Source organism: Caloenas nicobarica, chromosome 12 (genome assembly GCF_036013445.1).
Source record: "Caloenas nicobarica isolate bCalNic1 chromosome 12, bCalNic1.hap1, whole genome shotgun sequence".
In the NCBI taxonomy this organism is placed as follows: Eukaryota; Metazoa; Chordata; class Aves; order Columbiformes; family Columbidae; genus Caloenas; species Caloenas nicobarica.
In genome coordinates, this window is record NC_088256.1 from 11,208,344 (window position 1) to 11,228,947 (window position 20,604).

At 37.8% G+C, this 20,604-nt stretch overlaps 1 protein-coding gene across 3 annotated transcripts in view; it reads right to left on the minus strand.

Moving 5' to 3' along the window:
• The window catches only part of DACH2 (dachshund family transcription factor 2), a 259,072-nt gene that overhangs the window by 50,660 nt on the left and 187,808 nt on the right, over positions 1-20,604 (minus strand). For all 3 annotated transcript variants that reach the window (XM_065643287.1, XM_065643288.1, XM_065643286.1), the window contains exons 4-5: positions 7,560-7,715; positions 4,541-4,713 (exon numbers count right to left, since the gene is read on the minus strand). In XM_065643287.1, the coding sequence (XP_065499359.1) occupies positions 4,541-4,713; positions 7,560-7,715 (329 nt within the window). The remainder of the gene's footprint in view (positions 1-4,540; positions 4,714-7,559; positions 7,716-20,604) is intronic.

Sequence of the window (20,604 nt, forward strand, 5' to 3'; positions counted from 1 at the left end):
TTTCTGTGGGTTTTGATATGTTTCTAAAAACATTGGAGTGAAAGTCTGAAAGAAATATGATTTCAAATACAAAAATAAAAATGCCTTATTTTGAGGTGGTTTTGAAACAAAACATTTGAAATTACATTTTAACTTTCTTTTTCTGGGTTTTCGAGGTGTATTCAACAAATGTCCCATTTATTCATAATTGGAACTTGGATAAGAGCAGAAAGAAAAAGAGAAAAGTAGGAATACAGCAAGAATGAGGGAATCACGACAGAAGAAAAATGGACAGCAGGAAACCAATCTGCAGAAATACTCCTACTCAGGAGCAGCACATCTCTCAGTGGCTCAGCAGAGGCTGTTGGAGAGTCAGAGGAAAGAAGAGAGAGAACAAGGAGAGATGGAGGAGGAAGGGTGAGACATGAGCAAGAGTAGCAAGACAAGTGCAAAATATGTGGGGTGAGTAGAATAAGAAGCATGGAAAAACTGCGAGAAAAGGGTAAAAGAGCCTCTCAAATCGCTGTGATAAATTTTTGTCTCAGTATTCTCAGTACTCTTTTGGTATCTAGCAGAAAAGGGAGCAGCTTAAGGCCCCTGTTTTGGATCTGGTTCCCACTCTAACCTAAATTTCAAGCCCACCCTGACCTCGGCATCTCCCACCGACCTGTTTCAAAGGACACGGGCGAAAGTTCGGTGACCACAGAGACTCGCGCACCCACAGCGCCAGAACCCCGGCTCTTGCCAGCCCTCCTCACACCTGCCTACCTCCAACATTCCCAGCCTCTCCACTGCCTGCTGGCCGAAATTGTGTAAATTAATACATTTTTTTAGTCATATAAGACCTTTCTGGATTAATCTGTATAAATTGAGACTTTAGGCCTGATGACACAAGTTTAACACTCCTGATGGCCTGTATTGGACACAGCTCGAGGATCCGCAGCTTGAGGCCTCATTCCACTATCGACAAGGACTTGTCATATGGGCACAGTCCGATTCCAAGGTTCAAATATACTGTCAATGTACAGAAATATATTCCCATTTTTACTGTGACACCTCTTCATGTATTTGCTGTCCATCTTATGTGCTGTGAGGTCTCAACTCCTTTGGACCCCATTTAATTTAAATGATCTGTTAAGACTTAGATGTGCTTTCAGCATGCTATTCAGTTTGTGTTCTCAGCATACATCTTAACAGCTCCTTTATGATAAACTGTATAATATGCTGTGAATACATATTAATAGTCATATTCATTTGTTACATAACCAGCCATATTTGTCATAGGTCCACTGTAAAATAAAAATCTTAATGTTATGTAGTTACTGATCTCTGGAGTTGAGTCGTTCTATAAACTTCAGTCAAAAATCCTTTCTCTTTTGTATAAAGGGCCCATCCAAACTTTGCTTCTGAAGACCTGAAAATATCATAACTGAGTAGATTTTTCTGAATTTCAGGAACAAACTATTGGATGACAGGAAACTACAACATTTATTCACTGCTGCACCATGATTCAAATACACGTCAGCTAAGTTCCACTCCAGACAGGGCCTCAAGACCAGGCTGGCAAAGCGTTTTACACCGAGGCCAGTAACTGCATTGCAGAGTTCATCTGGCTGAAGAACAGCTCTGGAAACAAAAGAACTAACAGAAGAGAAGACACAAGAGGGAGAAGAGAAAGGGTGGTGAAGTCAGTGTTGCTGTCAAATTTTGGTTTTGCCACATGAGACTCTCGATTGTACAGATTTTTCAGAACCATTTGAGCCAAGTCTGAAATGGAGCAAGCTCTTTCAGATGCGCAGTAAATCCCTGCAAGGCTGGATTTATTACAGGGGCACTGCCAGAACCACAGCTATAGCACTGCTAGGGGGTGCTGCTATAATCACATCAGTTCATATTATAGATGGCTGAGAAGGTTTTGTGAGCCTGGCCATTGTGCTTGCCTAATTTACAATGTTCCTGTCAGGAAGAAATCAAGTTTCATAGTTATGACATTTCTTTCTGGAGCACTAAATGTTAACTTTGCTGATCATGCATATCTTGGTAGAACAGCTTATTTCTAAATGGCAAACGTGATATAAAAAGCGTAATGACTTCATTCAAAACCTTTATAAAGGAGCTGATTCTCACACCTATAGAAAACAGGCCAAGTGGTATTTTAGTCATCAGAGTATAGAAATAGATACACACTCAATATATTAGATTAATTTCTCCCATTTTAAGTAATCTCATAATGCTGGAACTGCAGTCCATCTAAAACTAGTAACTTGTACTTATTAAATGCACTTAAAAAGTGTCATATAATAAAAGTAATACTGCTGACAGATAACAACAGCAGCAATGCTTTTCTTTGACATGTTTTGTTTTGTACAAGGATTTCATCTTAATTGATTGTCATTCAGAGCCAGATGACTGTACATAAGGGAAGGAAAGGACAAAAAGAGTCTCACACTCTGTAATAAAAATCATCTACAGTTTCAGCACTCGGAACAAACGAGAGAAAGATGCAGCATCACTTGACAGGTGGGAGGAGCACAGCAATGGCGGCACACTTTACCTCTGTCACATTAGCTACTTGTATATTTTCCTCTACCTCACGTAGAGAAAATAATTCCCACTGGAGTGCTGGTGAGAGCAACTGTTGCTGTGGTGATATTGTGCATCCTCTAGTGCAGGTGTTGGGGAAAAAATAGCTGTGAATGAGTAACTAGCATCAGCAAGGGCCTGCTAAAGAGCATCATTAAACCTAACTGCTTGCAAAAACTGTAGTCTATATTACAAAGAACAAGTATTCTTTACGAATACATATTTAATCTTCATTTTGACATGCTGATAGCATTTAAAATATAATCAAAGCTTATGCAGTCTTCTTGCTGCTACAAATATTCCACTGCTGTATTTAAGTTACGGTTTTCTCAGGAGGTCTCTGGAACAGTTAAAGAAAATGATACTGAGTGAAATGCATGGAACCTCAATTCATTTCTAACAGTTCAGTGACTTGCATTAACTAATGTGCAGTTGGACATCAGAGATACCACATTTCCCCCATGCAGTCAACAACTGTGCAGATGCACTGATGACAGGAGAAGTTTTCATAGATCTTCATCCTAAGTAGTCTGTAACTGAGGAACGGCCTCCCTGAATTTTACCAGCCTCCCACAACCCAAGAAAACAAAAGGTAAACAAAATCAAAGTATTGTGAACAACATTTGCCCTAATTTGGAAGTGGACTCTCAGTGAAAAAGAAAAACAACCTGAGGGAAGTTCGGAGATGCTCAGCGCCAGGAAGATCAGATCAAAAACAAAGACCTCCAGAACCTCAGCAGAGAGATGTAGTATTTTATGCTACTGTAATGTGACAAAAGAAATTTGCTTTCTTCCTTGCAAGAATGTTGATGTCAGTAAATATGAAAAATAAACATGTGGTCATGTACCACAAGTTTCTTTCCCCGCTTGATATAGAAACAAATTTGCCTGTGACAACAGAAAGTACAACACAATCCTAACTAATTTATTCTGACAATTGGTCAGTAATATTTGCAACAGTAACTTCTCAATTATAAAAAAAGATATTTTATAATTAGGGTGGTTTACAGTAAAGATATGAGGGATTAAGTTCAGCAAATCACTGAAAGTTATTTGAATAAAGCAACTCAGAACTCTGGGATTCCAGAGTGATGGAGATACGCGAGTGTAAATGAACCTGAATATCAAAATAAAAAGTCATATACTCTCCAGAACAGAGACTCCTATATCTGAAAACCAAGCAAAAATACTAAAATAACTACCTTTCAAAGTTGGCAAAACTTCATTTCCTCAACAAGAAACATGCATGTGCATGCAAATACACACCAAAGTTAGACTGATAAAAGCTCTCATTTTTGCTCAACAAAAAGAGGACACACTGTACTGCAGAGACTCCCATAGCACCAGTCCTGCGCATGCACTGATCCTGTCTCCCGCTATTTTGAAAATTTCTTGTCTCAGCATATTTTTTAGTGTGTAGCAGGACTTCAGCTCTCAATACGGGAATTAAATTTTCTTAACAACCTGCTTGGAAGAGAGTATGAGAAGCCTTTCAAAAGGATCAACACCTTTTATCCAACCAGAAGGAAATTTAAGTGTGGCTACCACAGACTATATTCACTAAGGTACTTCTGACGATTTTCTCTGCTATTAACCTGTTCCAAAATTGCACCGCACTAGAGTTCCTGTTGTGTTCTATAGTAGTTTCTTTTAAGTATAACGTAAAGTATGATTTTAAACAACACTTTAGAATAGTTTTTGAGCTTTACCAGATGCAGCACTGCTTATTCCCCTAGCCTCTTGTGAGTGTTACTATCTGGTTTTAATTATATTACAGATTGGTAGATAGAGCAGAGCATCTTAACTTCTTGACTGTACCGGTGGGTATTTCCTCAAACAGAAGCATCACCAGGACCAGCAGCCCAGGTGTGCTATGGGCAGCATAACCTCTTAGTTATCTGCCTTCAGAAACTCACTGTAAATGTTTTTTTTTAGCCTCAAAAAGTTATTTTTTTAAAGTCTCATAGATGACTCTTACCTTGATAACCGAGGCCCCTGCCCTGGAAAGGGGACTGTGCATTTGGGCCGCCGCGGCCATGTTTGCTATTGTGTTGAGGTGGTTCATCTGGTTCATCGCCATCGCCACCGAAGCGGGAGGTAGGCTGACAGGAAGCAGAGGGTGAGGCATCATCATGAATGGCAGGTCTATCCCTGAAAGAGAGCACGGGCAGGTTATATGGGTCAGTCCCTCTTTTTATAACCCAATACCTCCATTTTTAGAGCCTATATTCTACATTGACTAGTTAAACTCAATACGATTATGTGTTAACAGTTTTGATGCTACATAGGGAATAATTGTCTTTGCCTTCCAGAAGAGGCTGTATGGTTTGTATTGGGGAAAGAAACATACAGCTGAAAAGTAACACAGTATTAGCAAAACGAATATACAACAGTGCATAAGTTCAATGATCCCTTTACGAAGAGCAACAAAGCAAAAACCACAAAACATGCAGATATTTGCATGTTTCTCCAACACATCAGAATATTATTTATTAATAATTTTATCTGACAATATACTCCTATCAAGTTCTCTTACTATTATTAGTTCCCATACACCATAATCTGAGAAGGGATTTTTATATTTGACCATCTCTTGAATACAGGAAGCTGTGGGCTGGACTACAGAAACTACTGGACTACCGTACAGAAGGTCTGTGAACTGGAATAAGAAATGAGAGGTTAAAATTGTTGCCAGAGGTTTTAATTTCCAAAAAGTCACTTTAAATTGTCTTCTGCTATGGATATAAAACTATTTAAGGAGGTATGAAATTCATTTGCACCAACTTGCAGATCTTGACATTGCCAAAAAGGTGATGTTACTGCTAAGACTAATTGGATTCTCGTGTTTCATTAGTATTTATTTCAGCATGGGTACTACTTTATGTATTTAGTAATGACCACTATGGAAAGCAATACCAAGACACCAATTCACTGAAAAAATTATTTCACGTTACTGCGCATTTAAGAATTCTTTAGAGAGACCACCTGAAGATAGCAACCTTTGGGCATCCAAAACTATTTTTTTCAGAAAAAAAATGACTCATTCTACCACATAAAATGACTTATTGTTTTTCTAAATGAAATTTAGATTAGCAATTCTCATTTAAAAATTCAGGTACAAGTAACAAATAACATAATCATATAGCTAGTCATAACCATATGCTATTCCCATTAATTATTTTTAAAAGTCGTTTAACTTTTAGCTCTATCTTAACTATTTTAAATGAGAAGGCCAGTCACCATTTTGATGTATGACAGAACCCACAATAAAAAATACCATTGACTGTTATAGCTTATGTTATTTCAGTACAATTTGACTACAGCCATATAAAAACACCACTGCGCCCACCACAACAGGCAGAACTGTATATATTCTGAGCTCCCGCACGATTTCTGTTTAGCTTGAGCACATCATGATCAACAACTGTGATGCCTTATGATTCACTATGTATTTAATATGATGATCCACACCAATATTAATTATGATAGGTAATAAGCGAAGCCCACATACGTCTCCCATCACTTTAAACCATACTGACAATCCCCTTCAGCGCTTACATCCAAAGCCTTTGTTCCCCTGCATGTCTCCCTTAACAGCCCAATAATCTTTCCTCATACTCCATAGAGTTCCAAAACTCCCAGACACCATCTGGCCACATTGAGTTGTATGTCTACTTAAAGTCCAATTGACATGCAAACTAAATGCAAACTACAAACAGAATTTAACAGCACATCACCAGTTTTAAGACACAACCCGTCAAACATTTCAGAGGACTATGAAGAAAATATATCCTACACTTGCAAATCATCGGACATAATGTCTGACATTCAAAAAAACCTTTAATAGCCTATAGACATTTACCTACTACAAAATCTACTGGAAAATAAAGTTTTCTTTATTAGCAAAGAACATAATATTCCTGTATGTAAAATACATACAGGTGTTGAATTATGCATGGATATAAAATGAAAGGATAAACTACAGTGAATTTGAGTCCTATAATCTGGTGATTCGTAACTACTGACACTTAAACCAGATGCCCAAAATGCTAAGGTCTGTACCTTGCCATGAACAAAGCAAACACAGTGTAGAAGCCATTTCAATAGCTTTGATTTGTTCAAGTCTGGGGCCCTACACAGGTAGCAAGGAACTATCTGCTCCTAAAATTGTTTAAGGAGCCAGAAGCGTCACTCATTCATTAAGACTAACACAAAAAGTCAATTTCCAAAGCTTTGAGGATGAAGAGCTTAAACAAATAACAAGGATTCAGAAATAGTGAGATTTTAATTATTCATCCACCATCATCTGTTAGAATTAACTTTGCTCCCCACTAATTTTTAAAATACTAATCCTGAACATCTTTCTTGCAATAATTTTCCCTTCCTTCCCTCTTGGAGTGCAAAGGAGAAAGGGAACTGCTAGCTTCCCATCTGCCCCTTTCCTGAGGGAAGGAAAAGGGTTTGAAGGGAGCTTTAAACTCCAAATCCAAACTTCATCTGTGTCATTTCATCCCAGTTGCTCTGTTTAGCTGGGTTCAGCGGATGACCCTGCCCACACCTGGCAGGTACAAGGCAGGATAAGTCAGAGGGTTTCCTTCTGCTCACTTTTAACTAGTCATTTTGCATTTATTCCTTGCTCTCATATTTCTATTTTGTGCTCAACATTTTCACCTGGAAGAGCTTTTTCTCATATAGCTAAAGTTTTAGGCAAACTTATGGTTATTTTTCCCTCCAGTCCAGGCCACGGAAATGTCAGTTGAGGACTGACAGTCCCTAACCCAGCGTGGGTGACTATTCAAAGAGGGTGGCTGTATCTCAGTGGGCACCCTGGACGTGATGCACGAGTGCAAGAGGCAACGAGAGCACTGACTCTCCTGTCACCCACGTCTCCCATCCATTTCCCCACCTCCACGAGGCTGGGAAGGAACGCACACCCAGCCTCCAAGCAGGGCTCTACGTACTTATATTTCCCCCCGCTTTAAGAGCACAGTACATACTGTTGGTGAGCAGGTGATTCTGCTGGAGAGGACTGAGCGGGTGTGCACTTCCAAGGCTCGACTGCCCTGACAGCGTGGGATGAGTGATGCTGTGCTGCGATCCCGTCGTAATGGGAGACTGAAGCTTGTCTTTATCCCAGGAGGATTCACTCCCACCTGCAAAACGGGGTACAAACAACCATAAATGGCACACACTTTTCTTTAAAAGACATATTGCTTGGTTAGCAATGAGCTAATGCTCTTTACCAGAGCTAAGCATTGTGCACAAACAAAGCACCCGAAATTTTAAAAAATAAATTCATAAATATGCATCAGGCAAAAAATATGAGAAACTTTCAGCATCACCTAGCTTCATAACACTAGTTTCTTGAAACAGGAAAAGCTAAATATTTAAGGATAAAATCATCCAAGTAAATATCAGTCACAATTAATTAAATAAGGCAGAAAGGGAACATCTGAGAGCCAGAATCACAATCTCTTGCTATCGCAGGGAATCAGGCCACCTTGTCCCTGCCAGAGACAAATCCGTGTCCGTCCCTGTCCAGTCTCTCACCAACTGTCAGTCTTGCTGCAGAGTTGCTCTGCTGTTCACTCCTCCAACACTCACTGCCATTCTGGCTTCAATTCATTCCTCAACAGGTTTCCACAACTTATCCTATTGCTGCGTTATCTTTGAGCTTAAACAGCTTTTCCTCCCCTGCTGGATTTGATCCTGGGGATGCCCAAAGTGAAACACTTCTCTTTGTGAGGTTATACAAACCAGGCATCAGGGCAGGCCAGGAAATCATCAATATTCAGGAATTTAAATTTTAAGAATCCAGATAAATATTATGCACAGTAATTACTGTCTACCACAAAACCATAGTACAGCAAACTAAGCACTCATGTTTGGTCAGAATATCCCTTTGGTCTTCTGAAGGGAGGGTGTTCTGCAGCAATTTTACAGATTGCAGTTTTCTCCAGTATTACACTTGTACACTTGAATAACAAGTTCCTTTCAAACAGCAGTTAAGTAGACCATGTTAGTAAATTCTGAAATACATCCGGTTCACAAAACAAAACCACCTTAAAAAAGTTAGATTGGACATTTCTAGAATAACAGGTATTTTAAGTACATTCCCATCTCAGGTACACCTCACATTTTCAATTAGATTATATATTGTTATGAAAATATGTAACTGCCATACTGACTTTGCTTTGAATTTATGAACAAGAATTTCAATTAGAATAAGTAAATAGATGACTGTGATGCAGCACAAAGACACAGCAAGCAAAACACATTTTAATTGAATATGAAAGTAACAGAAAAATTCCATTCTTTATGACAACACTTAGCTAATAAACATGACTAATACTGCTAAATGAAAAAGTTTGAAAGATCAATGACCGAGAAAGAAGGAAATCACTCCATCATTTTAGCACTATGTCCAAGTATGAATTACCTTCCCATAAAAGATTTGTAATTTGTAAAATGTTAAGTAATACATTGACAAAGAAAGATACACTAAATTATGCCATGTGATATAACATGGCATAGTGCAGTAATTAGAAGAACTACTACAGTTACAGCTGTGTCAGCATCTTTGATATTTAATTTACTGTATATCAGCTCTTCCAAATAACATTTGACTGATACTTAGTATAGAAGTTGTTCACTCTGACTACTGTGAAACAGAGGTGGTATTCTTTGATAAAGTATTTCTCAATTTAAAAGTGTAATTTAAAAAATATTTTCTACGGGAATGCTTCGTATTTTATTTCACCAAAACAGTTTTAATTTTTTCCATATGCTTTTTCAGTAAATTTAACATTTAAACTTTATTCTTCCTCAAAAAAAAAAAAAAAAAGACGTGCCTCAGCATGAATGTTTTGCTTACAAATAGCTTTTATGCATGTAACTTCACATATCAGCGCAGTGTCCATGAAAACTGTGCACAAGACAGCTTGTCAGAGATTTTTCAATGAAAAGAAAAACCTGTACTCTTCATTTAAAAGCCTCCCTCACCCTGTTTGTTTTTCTCCAATACTTTCAACTCCAGTTACAGACGGTCTAAACTCTTAGTTTATTTACTTATTTCTGGAAGTTTCTCTTGTCCTTCCCAAGCCTCGTGCATCTACCCATGGCATTTGTGTGGCCCCGGAGCTGCAGCACCAGGTGCCCTGCCGGCGTTCTGTGTTCAGCTTTACAGCTGCCACATGTTCCACAGGAACGTACAATTATTCCTGTTTTACAGATGGAGAACTGCACTGCAAAGAAGTGTGACTTGCTTAAGGAAATACAGGAAATCTGCAATGGAACAGGAAACTGAATTTAAATTATGTCGTAGAGTCCAAATCACTGGACCAGTTTTCCTTACATACAAGAACAATAATTACTTTTTTCCTGTAAATTCCACTTGTAAATTTTCTCCAGTATTCAGTGCCAGTAACACAAGAATAAATTGCAATACACTTATCTCTACAGACCATTCCTGTATTCTTATGTTCCCTATCACTTCTGATGAGAGAAAGAAAAAAAATACTGCTGAGCGTATGATGTATAAGAAAATTGCATGTTAAATGGAACGTATTCTGCAGTATACCACATAGATAACAGCTTCATCACTTAATCTGGACTGCATATACTATGTAGTACCAAGTCTCTCAAAAAGAAAATAATAATTAGAACTACTTCTTACCTAGAACTGTTCAATTGAGAGGTGTTTCATAAGGGCAGTATGATTATTTCCAGCTTACAAGTGGGAAAGTCGAGGTGCAGAATTCTGAAGCAACTTTTCCCATGTTCCCTGGCAGACCAGTGGTGAAACTGGACGAGAAGTCAGGTCCCACAGGTCCTGCTCCTGTGCCCTGTGACAGACACTTTCAACTCAGCCTACCCACAGTCCCTTAGCACTGCTAAAAACTCATCGTTTTAAAAGAAAACTTGCATCCTTCCCTGCTGTATCTATTCCCGCACGGCAAGAAAAACCTACATATAAATTAATAGTAAGTCAGAACTAGATTCACATCATAAACCAAATATGTAAAATGCAAACCTGTGGAAATATACTCAGTCCTTTTACTATCATGCAACTTGAAAAAGAAGTATTCATTTTTGAGCACACGTATTTAGTAACACAGTTGTCAGCATGTTATGAGAGCATGTTATATCAGCAAGTACATATTTGACATATATATATCAATGCATATATTCAAATTCTTTGTTACCATAACAATTAGAAGTGAATAAATCTATAAAAAGTAAATCCTCCTTAATACTTCAAACTTAGGTTTAGCCACAATTTTTCAGGAGATTCTGTTCATTGTCATTTTTTGTCCAAATAGGTGGCATTGATAAGGCAAAGATGTCATGTTTTGATGATAAATCCAGTTTTTGGTATGACGAGTTTATGAGCGAAAACAAAAAACGAAACTTTTATATGAACCATGCAATACACCACAAAGAAATACATTTATAGAGGCTGACTTTTTTTTTCTCTCATTATATTCAAAAGGTTTGTCTTTGAAGAAATGTGTATCAGGAAAAAATAATTTCTTTGTCCATGCTAAGCTAGGGAAGGCTCTTGCTCTTTTTAATATAGAAAACAAAGAGTCTAAAATTAAACAACGATCCGTACTATTGTATACAGAGAGACGGACTTCAAGTAATTTCTTTTAGGTACATTTGAAATGAAAGGGGAAAAAATATATGAATAAGGAGAGCAAATATACAACACTATGGAAAATGAGACACAGAAAACAGCAGTGGAACTTTCTCTCTTGTATATGAAGCGAAATACAACTTTTCATTTATTTTAAATGAGAAAGAATATTTCATTTTAAAACATTAGTAACTTGATTCATAAACGTCATAGGAATATTATTAGAGCACTCAGAAGTCTGTTGATTTGTCAAAATGCCAATTCATCACTTACACACTCTACAAAAAGCTTTATGTTTAACACTATTACCCACTACCCGTATGACCTTCTCTCCAACAGATAAAACTAAAGGACAAAAAGGTAATTTTTCCTTATCTTGTTTGCGTTCTAGTTGATCTTGTCCCAGAACAGATTGTACTCAGCATTAAAAGAGGGCAAGAGGGCAGAACCTCCGTGTTCCAGAGCTCCTGGCACTGGTCAGAGCCGGCACAGAGACCATGGTTTCCTTCACCCCACGGTGGGATGAGGAAGGAGAGCCATGGGCTGGCTGGACATCCCCAAAGAAGCAGGAGCAGCTAAAAAAGGTCTGACCTGCCTCAACCATCCAGCTCAGGCCATGCAGCCACTGTGTGGGGTACAGTTCTGCTTCCAGATTCGCACCTAAATGCACAATATGCATGAAAAAAAGGTCTGATTGTCCTTCATTGTACAGACACCTAAACGGAAACGTCGTGTGGGCTTCAAAGGGCACAGATACAGACAGACACTACATGAATTCCGTAAGAGAAAGACTAATTTGTGACATACTTTAATTATTAAAGTCTGGTATTTACCAGTCCCAACAGGTTACTTGAGAGAACTTATTTACCAGTGGATGAATTACACTTATGTTCAACTAAGCAAAACCAAAACTAATGTAATAAACCCCAGTCCACTCACTTCTAAATTAAAATGCGGTGAGAGGTAAGTATTCCCTTAATGCTGTTGTACAGCCCAGTGGCCCAATTCTCTATGTCTCTGTCCCGGAGTCTCCATGAACACCAAGTTTGGATGAGTTCAGATGCACAGGGAGTTAAATCACAGGTACCACAAACAAATGGTGGGAATCAGCCAGAGCTGTACATACATCTGCGGTGGATGATGTACCCACAGACCCACTGCAAGGTTATTTACAACCTCACACCCGCCCCTGTTTAAGTTTCATTTTGTTTAGTTGAAAGAAATGCAAGTGATAAGCTCAGCTTCATTTTTCTGGAAATGCTGCTTCTCACCCATCTTTGATGTTTGTAATTTTATAAGATAGCCCTTAAAGCTACATGTTTTCTAGTAATAAACCCACCTGTGCATTTGTATTCTTCAAAACAAAAACCAAAAACTTCTTTTGGTGAAAGATAAATTTGTTAAGATTAAATTAGTGTCTTGGTTTTAGGTATTGAAAGATCTCCAGAAAGTAATCAAAGTTCAATTTGGTGACAGCTTCTTTTCATTTGGTTTCAAATTCATTTTAGCACCCTTAGAACTGTCTGGTCTAGCTAAATGAAAACCACTCTGTCAAAGGTACCTTTGAATTGAACAACCACACTGTTTCAATCTATGTCTGTCATTTTATTTTTTGTTGTGATACATTTCTGAAAAATTGAACTCAAATTGTTAAAAGCAATACCATCCTCACTGTCCAATTTTATTCTAAAATTATTTTTAAATACATTTTTCATGCTGTTGGGCATATTAAGCATAACATCAGCTGCCAAGAAAAAAGTATTCAGTGCATTGCTATCTCAGCACTGATAATTTCTAAGTATTTATGACCTTTTTTATAAGTGTTCAGCACACACGAATCCTCTGAATTTTTTTGGCTACTCCTAAAATAAGATGGGCCTATTTGCCAGCATTCCTAGCCCCAGTGGCTTCAGGCATCCGACACTATTTGTTTTTACCAATATCCTAATCTCACCTCAATACTGGGAAAAACGATCACTTTTGTCCTACAGAAAATATCCCTTGCTGAAAACTCTTAAACCTACAATTTTCTGTCAACGTTCTTCATGGTATCAGCATTTGAACACCCCAGGAAGACAAAATTTGGTAGAAAACCATTTTTGACATATTTGATAAACTGAGAACATCCCTATAGTAAGGATGGGAAGATGCCATCCACATTATGTTCCTGGTAAACTGTCACTTTCCTATCAGAAAAATATAGAAACTCTTCTGGGTCAGGATTATGACTCATTTAACCCCAAATTCTGTCCCTCATATTGGCAGTAGATGAAGTTGTTTATGGAGACACCTTCTGTGGTCCCTTATTACACCCAAATAAACTTTCTTGCTTTAAAATGGGAATGAGATTTTTAATCAGCCCCCAAAAGCATGACACCCATCTGAAAATCTAAATGGAAGATTTGCAATGCATTTAAAGCTTTAATGCATTGATTTGCTTAGCTGTGTATATTCAGCTAGATCAACTTCTGGATTGTGCCCTACCAGAAAGCCTTGGAAGTGTGTACAGTAAGAGACTGAAACTCAAGAAATCCAGTGATGGCTTTACTGGGCTACTTCCAAAAACTTATCAAGTGGTTCAGCAGACGTAATTACTGCTTAGCCCTGCCAATGCTTTGAAATGTGCCCATTAATTCAGCAATTCCCAATCTGTCCATCAGTCAGTCATACTTAAAAAATATGTCTGTCACAACTTAGGTGAAGTAATCTGTTGATAATTATACAATAAGAAGGCATCAGAAATCTGAATATAATTTCTAAACTTTTTGAACAGTCTCAATGACAGCAAAATCAAAGTTTATTTCACAGCAAACCGGATACTGAAAATACTGTCAGAATATTTGATGCCAATTTAATTAAGAACAATTTATTCCAGGAAGATTCTTTTCTAGAAGACAAAAGCAGAGATGTACTATTTATTTGAGAACCTAACCATCCCTCCCAAACCATCAATTCCTTCTCTTTAAAATGAACAAAGAAATAAGAAGGTGGTAAATACAATGTGTTTTACAGTTCCCAAATTATGATGGATGATTATAGTGCTAAAGCACAACACCAGAAAACTCTCCTTACTGTCAGCTGCCTTGGGAAGTAAGACTGCAATGGGCCTTTCCAGTCAAAACAAAATCTCCCAATTGCAACCAGGTGCTTGGTGTCAAAGACTCGTAACAGTATAAAACCTGTTCTCTCTTTCTAAGAACACATTGGGTCATTCATCCCTTCAAATGACAAACACAAAAATGCTGATGGCTACTAAAATACAGCAGCGTTTTCTCCTACTGCTAATACCAGTGTAGAAGAACTACTGGCTCATCAAGAAAATACTTTCAGTAAAACAGTCTTCTGTAAACAACTGCTAAAATATGGATGGCCTTTTCCTCAAGAATCTTATACTAAAAAAATGGGAAAAAAGTTACAAAACAAAAAAAGAAAACATGCAGGAAAAAGAACAAAAATGCAATATTATGTAAGGGACTAGTTTGATAAAAACATAACTACTCGAACAGGCAGAATCTTTATCTAAACTCAAAATACCCAACATACCTCAGTGGGACAGCTGATTGAACTTATAGCAACAAAGCACCCCATTAAAGTTAGATTTAACAAGATGAAGTATCGTATTTACAGAAAGTTAGACACAACCTATTAAAATAATAAAAATACACTAATATTCAAAAGCACTTCTCAAAATTAGCTACCCATACTCATTCTCTTATTTTCTTTTGCTGATTTAGTAATGCATAAATATTAAACAAAACAAGTTGCTTCTTGGCTAGCAAGGAATGTGACACACTGGAGAACAGCTCTGACGATTAATAAATTCATGCATTAGGAACTTCCTGAAACAGAGATATTTCCCTTGAATTTAATAAGCCTTAATAGATTTTTTTCTTCCATGAAATTAAACGGATGACAATTTTTTCCATCTACAATATTCTGTAGTAAGGAGTTCCACAGCTTGCCTACGCGCTGTATGAAAAGCTACCTGGTGCTATTTGCAGGGGTGTTGTTAGAGGGTTAATTTGGCATTTGCTGCCTTCCTCTGATGTCTTCTCATTCATACAGATCAGTATTTCAACAGGTGTGATGTTGGTGAACTCAAAGAAGAGGACAACCTTTAGAAGTTTAACAATATTCTGAAATGGAACCACAGCATTATGGTTCATTCTTGCACAACTGATCTGATTTGATTTTTAGTAATAAGGGTGTGACTCCATCACTATTTATCTTTCTATACAAAGATAACAATACTGTAGTTGAACACGATCTCTCTTGGTTTAGGACCATCAGTAAAAAAAATTAACTGTTTTCTACTGCAGAACCAAAGTCTGTCTTCAGAAACACGTACATTTCACAGATAGAAATAGGTCAAAATTTTGGTCCGTCATGTTTCTAGAACCGTTGGTGATGCACAAGCCAGAAATAAAACAGCTTAACTTTCAGATCTTGGACACAGTTTGTAGGGCTGGCTGCCAGAAAGGATAAAACATACACCCTTCTAAACTCAACAACTGCAGCCAGCAAGTGAGGAACCAGGATTCCTATTCCAGTGATGACAATCATTGACACCTTCACTCACCACAAACCAAGCGTTCGGGTTTCTGTTTGTTTGTTTGTTTTTAATTACTTAATATTTTCCCATACTTAACAACTTACTGAAACAATCACTGACTTATATGTACTGTATATTTTTACTGTGACTGAAACCACCCAGATTAGTTCGATTTTGAGAGGCTTTGAGAACATCTTGACATCCACAGCACATAGGTAACGCTACTGTACAAAATCAGATTATTCAAGTTTCAACAATTTATCATTTAATATTTCTTTGAAATAATTATTATGAACAGCTCAAGTTAGATATTGTAATCTGCTGAGGTAATTTGTAGTGACATAAATTAATTATGTATTTATAACCTTTTCGAAAACTCCTAATAATAAAAGAACTCTGTGTAATATAAAGTATGGCTTGCAAGAACTAAACCCAGTCCGTGGCACTTCATCCACACACATCTGGACAATCTTCCAAACCCCTGCCAGCTCGAAGCATCTCCACGGAACTCAGTGACATTGGAGGTGTCACTAGAGAATGAGAGGTTGCAAAAGGGATGCTTAACATCCTTTTTTACTGAAGCTGAATAACTGCAGAAGGTCTCCAATGAGATTTACTGCCGTAAGTCCCAGTTTCCATGAAGGATCAGTAAGTGCAGACACTTGTACAGTTCCAACAAGCCATGTCAGTATGGGGAACATTGGCAAGATAAATACTAATTCTGAAGATGCATCATTTTTTGTATCTGGGATTTGATTCCTTGCACTAAGTTGGTACTGACTTCCAAAAAATTTAGAACACTGCCCAAAACCAGGAGAACCTGTGAGTCAACACAATCCACATAAAAGGTCAGCAGTGAACTGTATCACGTTTCATTTAATGTCAGTCTAAAAATAACACACAAAAAAATCTTGAACTGTATTAGCAGTCAACTTCATACTTCCTTTAAAAATCACTCTCATTTTTGCTCACAGTAATAGCTGAACATATACCTGCCGCAGCACTTGGACATCTTACACATTCAGTCAGGCTTTGATTTTCAGAATATATTCCTCATTCAGCAAACCTAGCCGTTAGCTGGTCTCATCTAATCTCTAGTGCACTTCTCAATGAATAACAGTGGGAGTTTTGCATCAGCATCTCTAAGGAGCAGGATCAAACCCCTAAAAAAGACCAACAGTGCCAAAGAACCTGTTCAAGAAAATACATTTTGTTATTGTGTAAAGGATATTCTACATCTTCAAATTTATATTTCTTTCTGAGGTATACAAAATCATAAATAGCAACTATCGTTAGAATAAACAGTATTAAAATGTTGGTATTAATACCAGATAAAGTGAAAATATTTCTTAGGAAGAAAAAGTGAGAGGCTTCAGCAACAAAATACAATAGCACAGTGCCAAGTTGAACTTGACGAAGCTTGAGATTTTGGACAGGATTCATTTCTGCTTGTGGTATAAGTATGCACCACCTTGATTATCATTTAAAAAAATATTGACAGCTTGCCTTCTCATACCAATGCCTAGTAACAAATTCCAAATGTTTTGTCACATTTCTTGTGAGCAATGCCATCTGCCAGAGGTGGCTTTTCATGGCTGTTTACCCTGACTCCCTCCAAGAATTCATCTGCCACTATCTAATGCTGCCTGAATAAAGGGGATTAAGACTCTGATGCAACAGAGACTATTGATAATTTGGTATAATTGGGAAGAAATGAAGATAAATGAGGTTGAGGATGGAGAGGCAATTAGTTGAGCTGCCTGTACAGCTGTGTTCTTGGTCTAGCTCCCCTGGCCTTTTCTTTGGTGAGGTGTGTGCAAATTAAACATAATGACAAATACAGTCTTCCCAAAGCTCTTTAGTCTGGGAAGCTTGAAGATATGATTTTCGCTTCTGAGATTCCAGGCAGTTTTCAGTCAAAAAAAAAAAAAAAAAAAAAAGAAAAAAAAAAAAAAAGAAAAAGAGTCATACTCTTGAGATTTTAAGAGCAATGCCCTTTGCAACGGCACACCTATGGACCTGTGGCACAGCATCTGCGGTTCCAAATCACAGCGCTTCATTTGGCAGTGGTACGTGGCACTGGTTTGGTTTCATGGTTCTGACCAAAACAATGAAGGCTTCTGCCTCCCCCAGCGCCACAGAGAGCCCGGACTGATCCACAACTCCAGAAGTCTTTGATACCGATATTTGATGTCTCATTCCGTAAATATCATCTGTGCAGGTAACTGGTCAAACAACAGCCCCGGAGCACGATCCCCCTGAAATACAAGTTCTTTAAAGTCTAGCCCACGTTTGCAGCTAGACCTCCATTTTTTTATATCACATTAGCTTCAAAAAATGCTAGCAAAAATAACATGAAGTGAAATGTCTACAAAACACATTTTACTCTTCAAAATAACTCAGAAGTGATAAATTTTTAGTCATAAATATCATACAAAGGCAGCTACCCAGATTTGAGCCTTATTTCTAAGCTATATTATTCAGGTGAGGCCAAATAATCACACTTGAATAACTTTAAAGGTATTTAAATCCAAACTGAGCATGGTCAGACCACAAACATCCAAACTAGAAGGCACAAATCTGCAGTCTGATTTGTAGTTCTTCTTTCAAATATATTGAGATACGTTCATACATATAAATATAAAAATGTGCACATATATGGTTTAACGTAAATGTACAAAAATACATTTGCCACAAGAAATGCCACTGTATGTTTGACATAAGATTCTAACATAGTTTTTCATAAATGCCAAATAATGTAAGAGCCCTTTTAGAAAAGAAACAATATTTACAGAAGGAGCTTTGGCTTACAGACATGTCTTCCTACCTGCCTCCACATGCGGATTTTCTGCTTTCATTACAGGTGATTCTATCCAAATTAGGTTATAGACTAAAGACTTCACAAAATTGCACTTTTTCACGCATCCATATTGTCTTCCGCTATTTTAAAAAATTATTTTGCAGATTACTTGAAGAATGCCCCTTAGAGAAAGACAAAGCCTAACTCTTATCTGTTTTCAAACTCACAGAACTTTGCAAAGTACAATGTCTCCTCCAAATGTTTTGCATATGCAAAACATTTCTCTGTCTCCACACAGTGCTCTTCTCTGCAACCTAGAGGTCAATCAAAATTTCAATTTAGCTTTATCTAATGTACTTTTTCATTTTGGATTAGATTTCTACAAAAGACTAAAAATAGTTCACTTGTTAAAAAGCAAACATGCCAGGAGAAAAAAAAAAAAAAATGAATAGTTTATAATTAAGTTTAAATCTACCTTGTTTTGCCTTACTGAAGCTGAAAATTTGGCTGAGGCAACTGTTCCTTTACAGAAATTAAGTTTTTAACATATAGCTCATAAGAGTGATTTTTTTATTAGTCTGCAATATTCAGATTGTGTATATTACACCTCTGGTCTTTTACTAAAACCCTCTTCTCATTAACATTGTAAATGAGCAAAATTATTTGCTGCCCATCTTCTGGCTTGACACCTTATGAAAGTATTCCAAGTTAATCTTTAGTCTTGTGACTGACCGTGCACGGCGCACACATTAAATATAAGTCATATTGAGCGGAGCTTTGGCTTTCCGCTGGGAACAAACACCCGTGTCCTGCTGGAGAGATGGCAGCGGGTCCCTCCAGCTCCCGCACACCTGCAGCACAGCTGCACACACCTCCCTCCACCTCCTGGGACCACGCAGGGCTGAGCGCTCTCAAACAAAGCCAAAATACACGTCTCTGCGGGTGCTCCTGACATGTGGCAGTATTGCCGTAGTCAACAAGCCCAATCCAGCACTCGCCTTTTCTTTTGCACTTGAGAAAAGCACTGGAAGACTTGCCTGGTCTCTCTACACCTCGGCACGTCCCTTGTCCTTCAGCCCTGCGAGGGCAGGAGCTGCCGGATGAAGAACAAGTGCTGGCTGAGGCCCACGCGCTCCGGGAAATATCAGGGGGATTTTCAGAAAGGGCAGAAACCACAATGCAACGGGGAGACTAAAATCTGGGAAGTGACCCACTTCAGCACCGGCAAAAGGAGAAAAAGGATCAAAACTGTCTCCTAACTTCAGTAGGTGACTGGGCGCAGAAAGGGTGGCCATGTCGAGAATATTGCCATAACCTCAGAGGTATGAAAAGACCATTGCTGACACCGCAAATGGAAAACAAAGGAAAGGCAGTTGAAAAAAAGAAAGAAAAGAAAAAAAATGAACACATGAAAAAATTTACACTGGAATGAATAGGACAAAGAGCTAAAATTGAAATATTCTGTTTTCCATGTTCATCTTGCTTTGTTTTCCCACTTCCACATTGAAACAGTTGTGTAAGTCCCTCTTCTTTTTCCTCATTTTCATCTAGCCCTTCCTCAGAGGCAGGTGCTTATTGTCTTGACATAAAAATCCCATCCCCGAATCATAAAATGGGACAGACTCACGATAACTGCAAGGGATCAAGTGAAACTCTTCCTGAGAAAGTACATTGTGTTTTTATAGAATTTGTTCCAGCTGTGACTACAGCTGTATTGCAAGGCTTACCATGAGTTCTGCTCTACCTCAATTCTAAAACTCAGACACATCCGATTTGAGTATAAAAGTTAAGTATACAATAAACAACAGCTTTTTGACTGGTAAAGTCGTCTTCTTTATTTATTTGTACCCTACTTTTAAATGATTGCTCATTTTCCTATTTTATAATGGTACCTACAGCAGTATTAGATAAGATCTCTGAAGCTAAACCTACTTTATTACAAAAGTAACCGATTTCTCAAAAGTGAACCTGGAAAGCAAAAAGAATGGGTTTTTTCTTTTTTTTTCCTGAATAAATGCTCACTCAACCTATAAAATTGACTTGAAAACATGT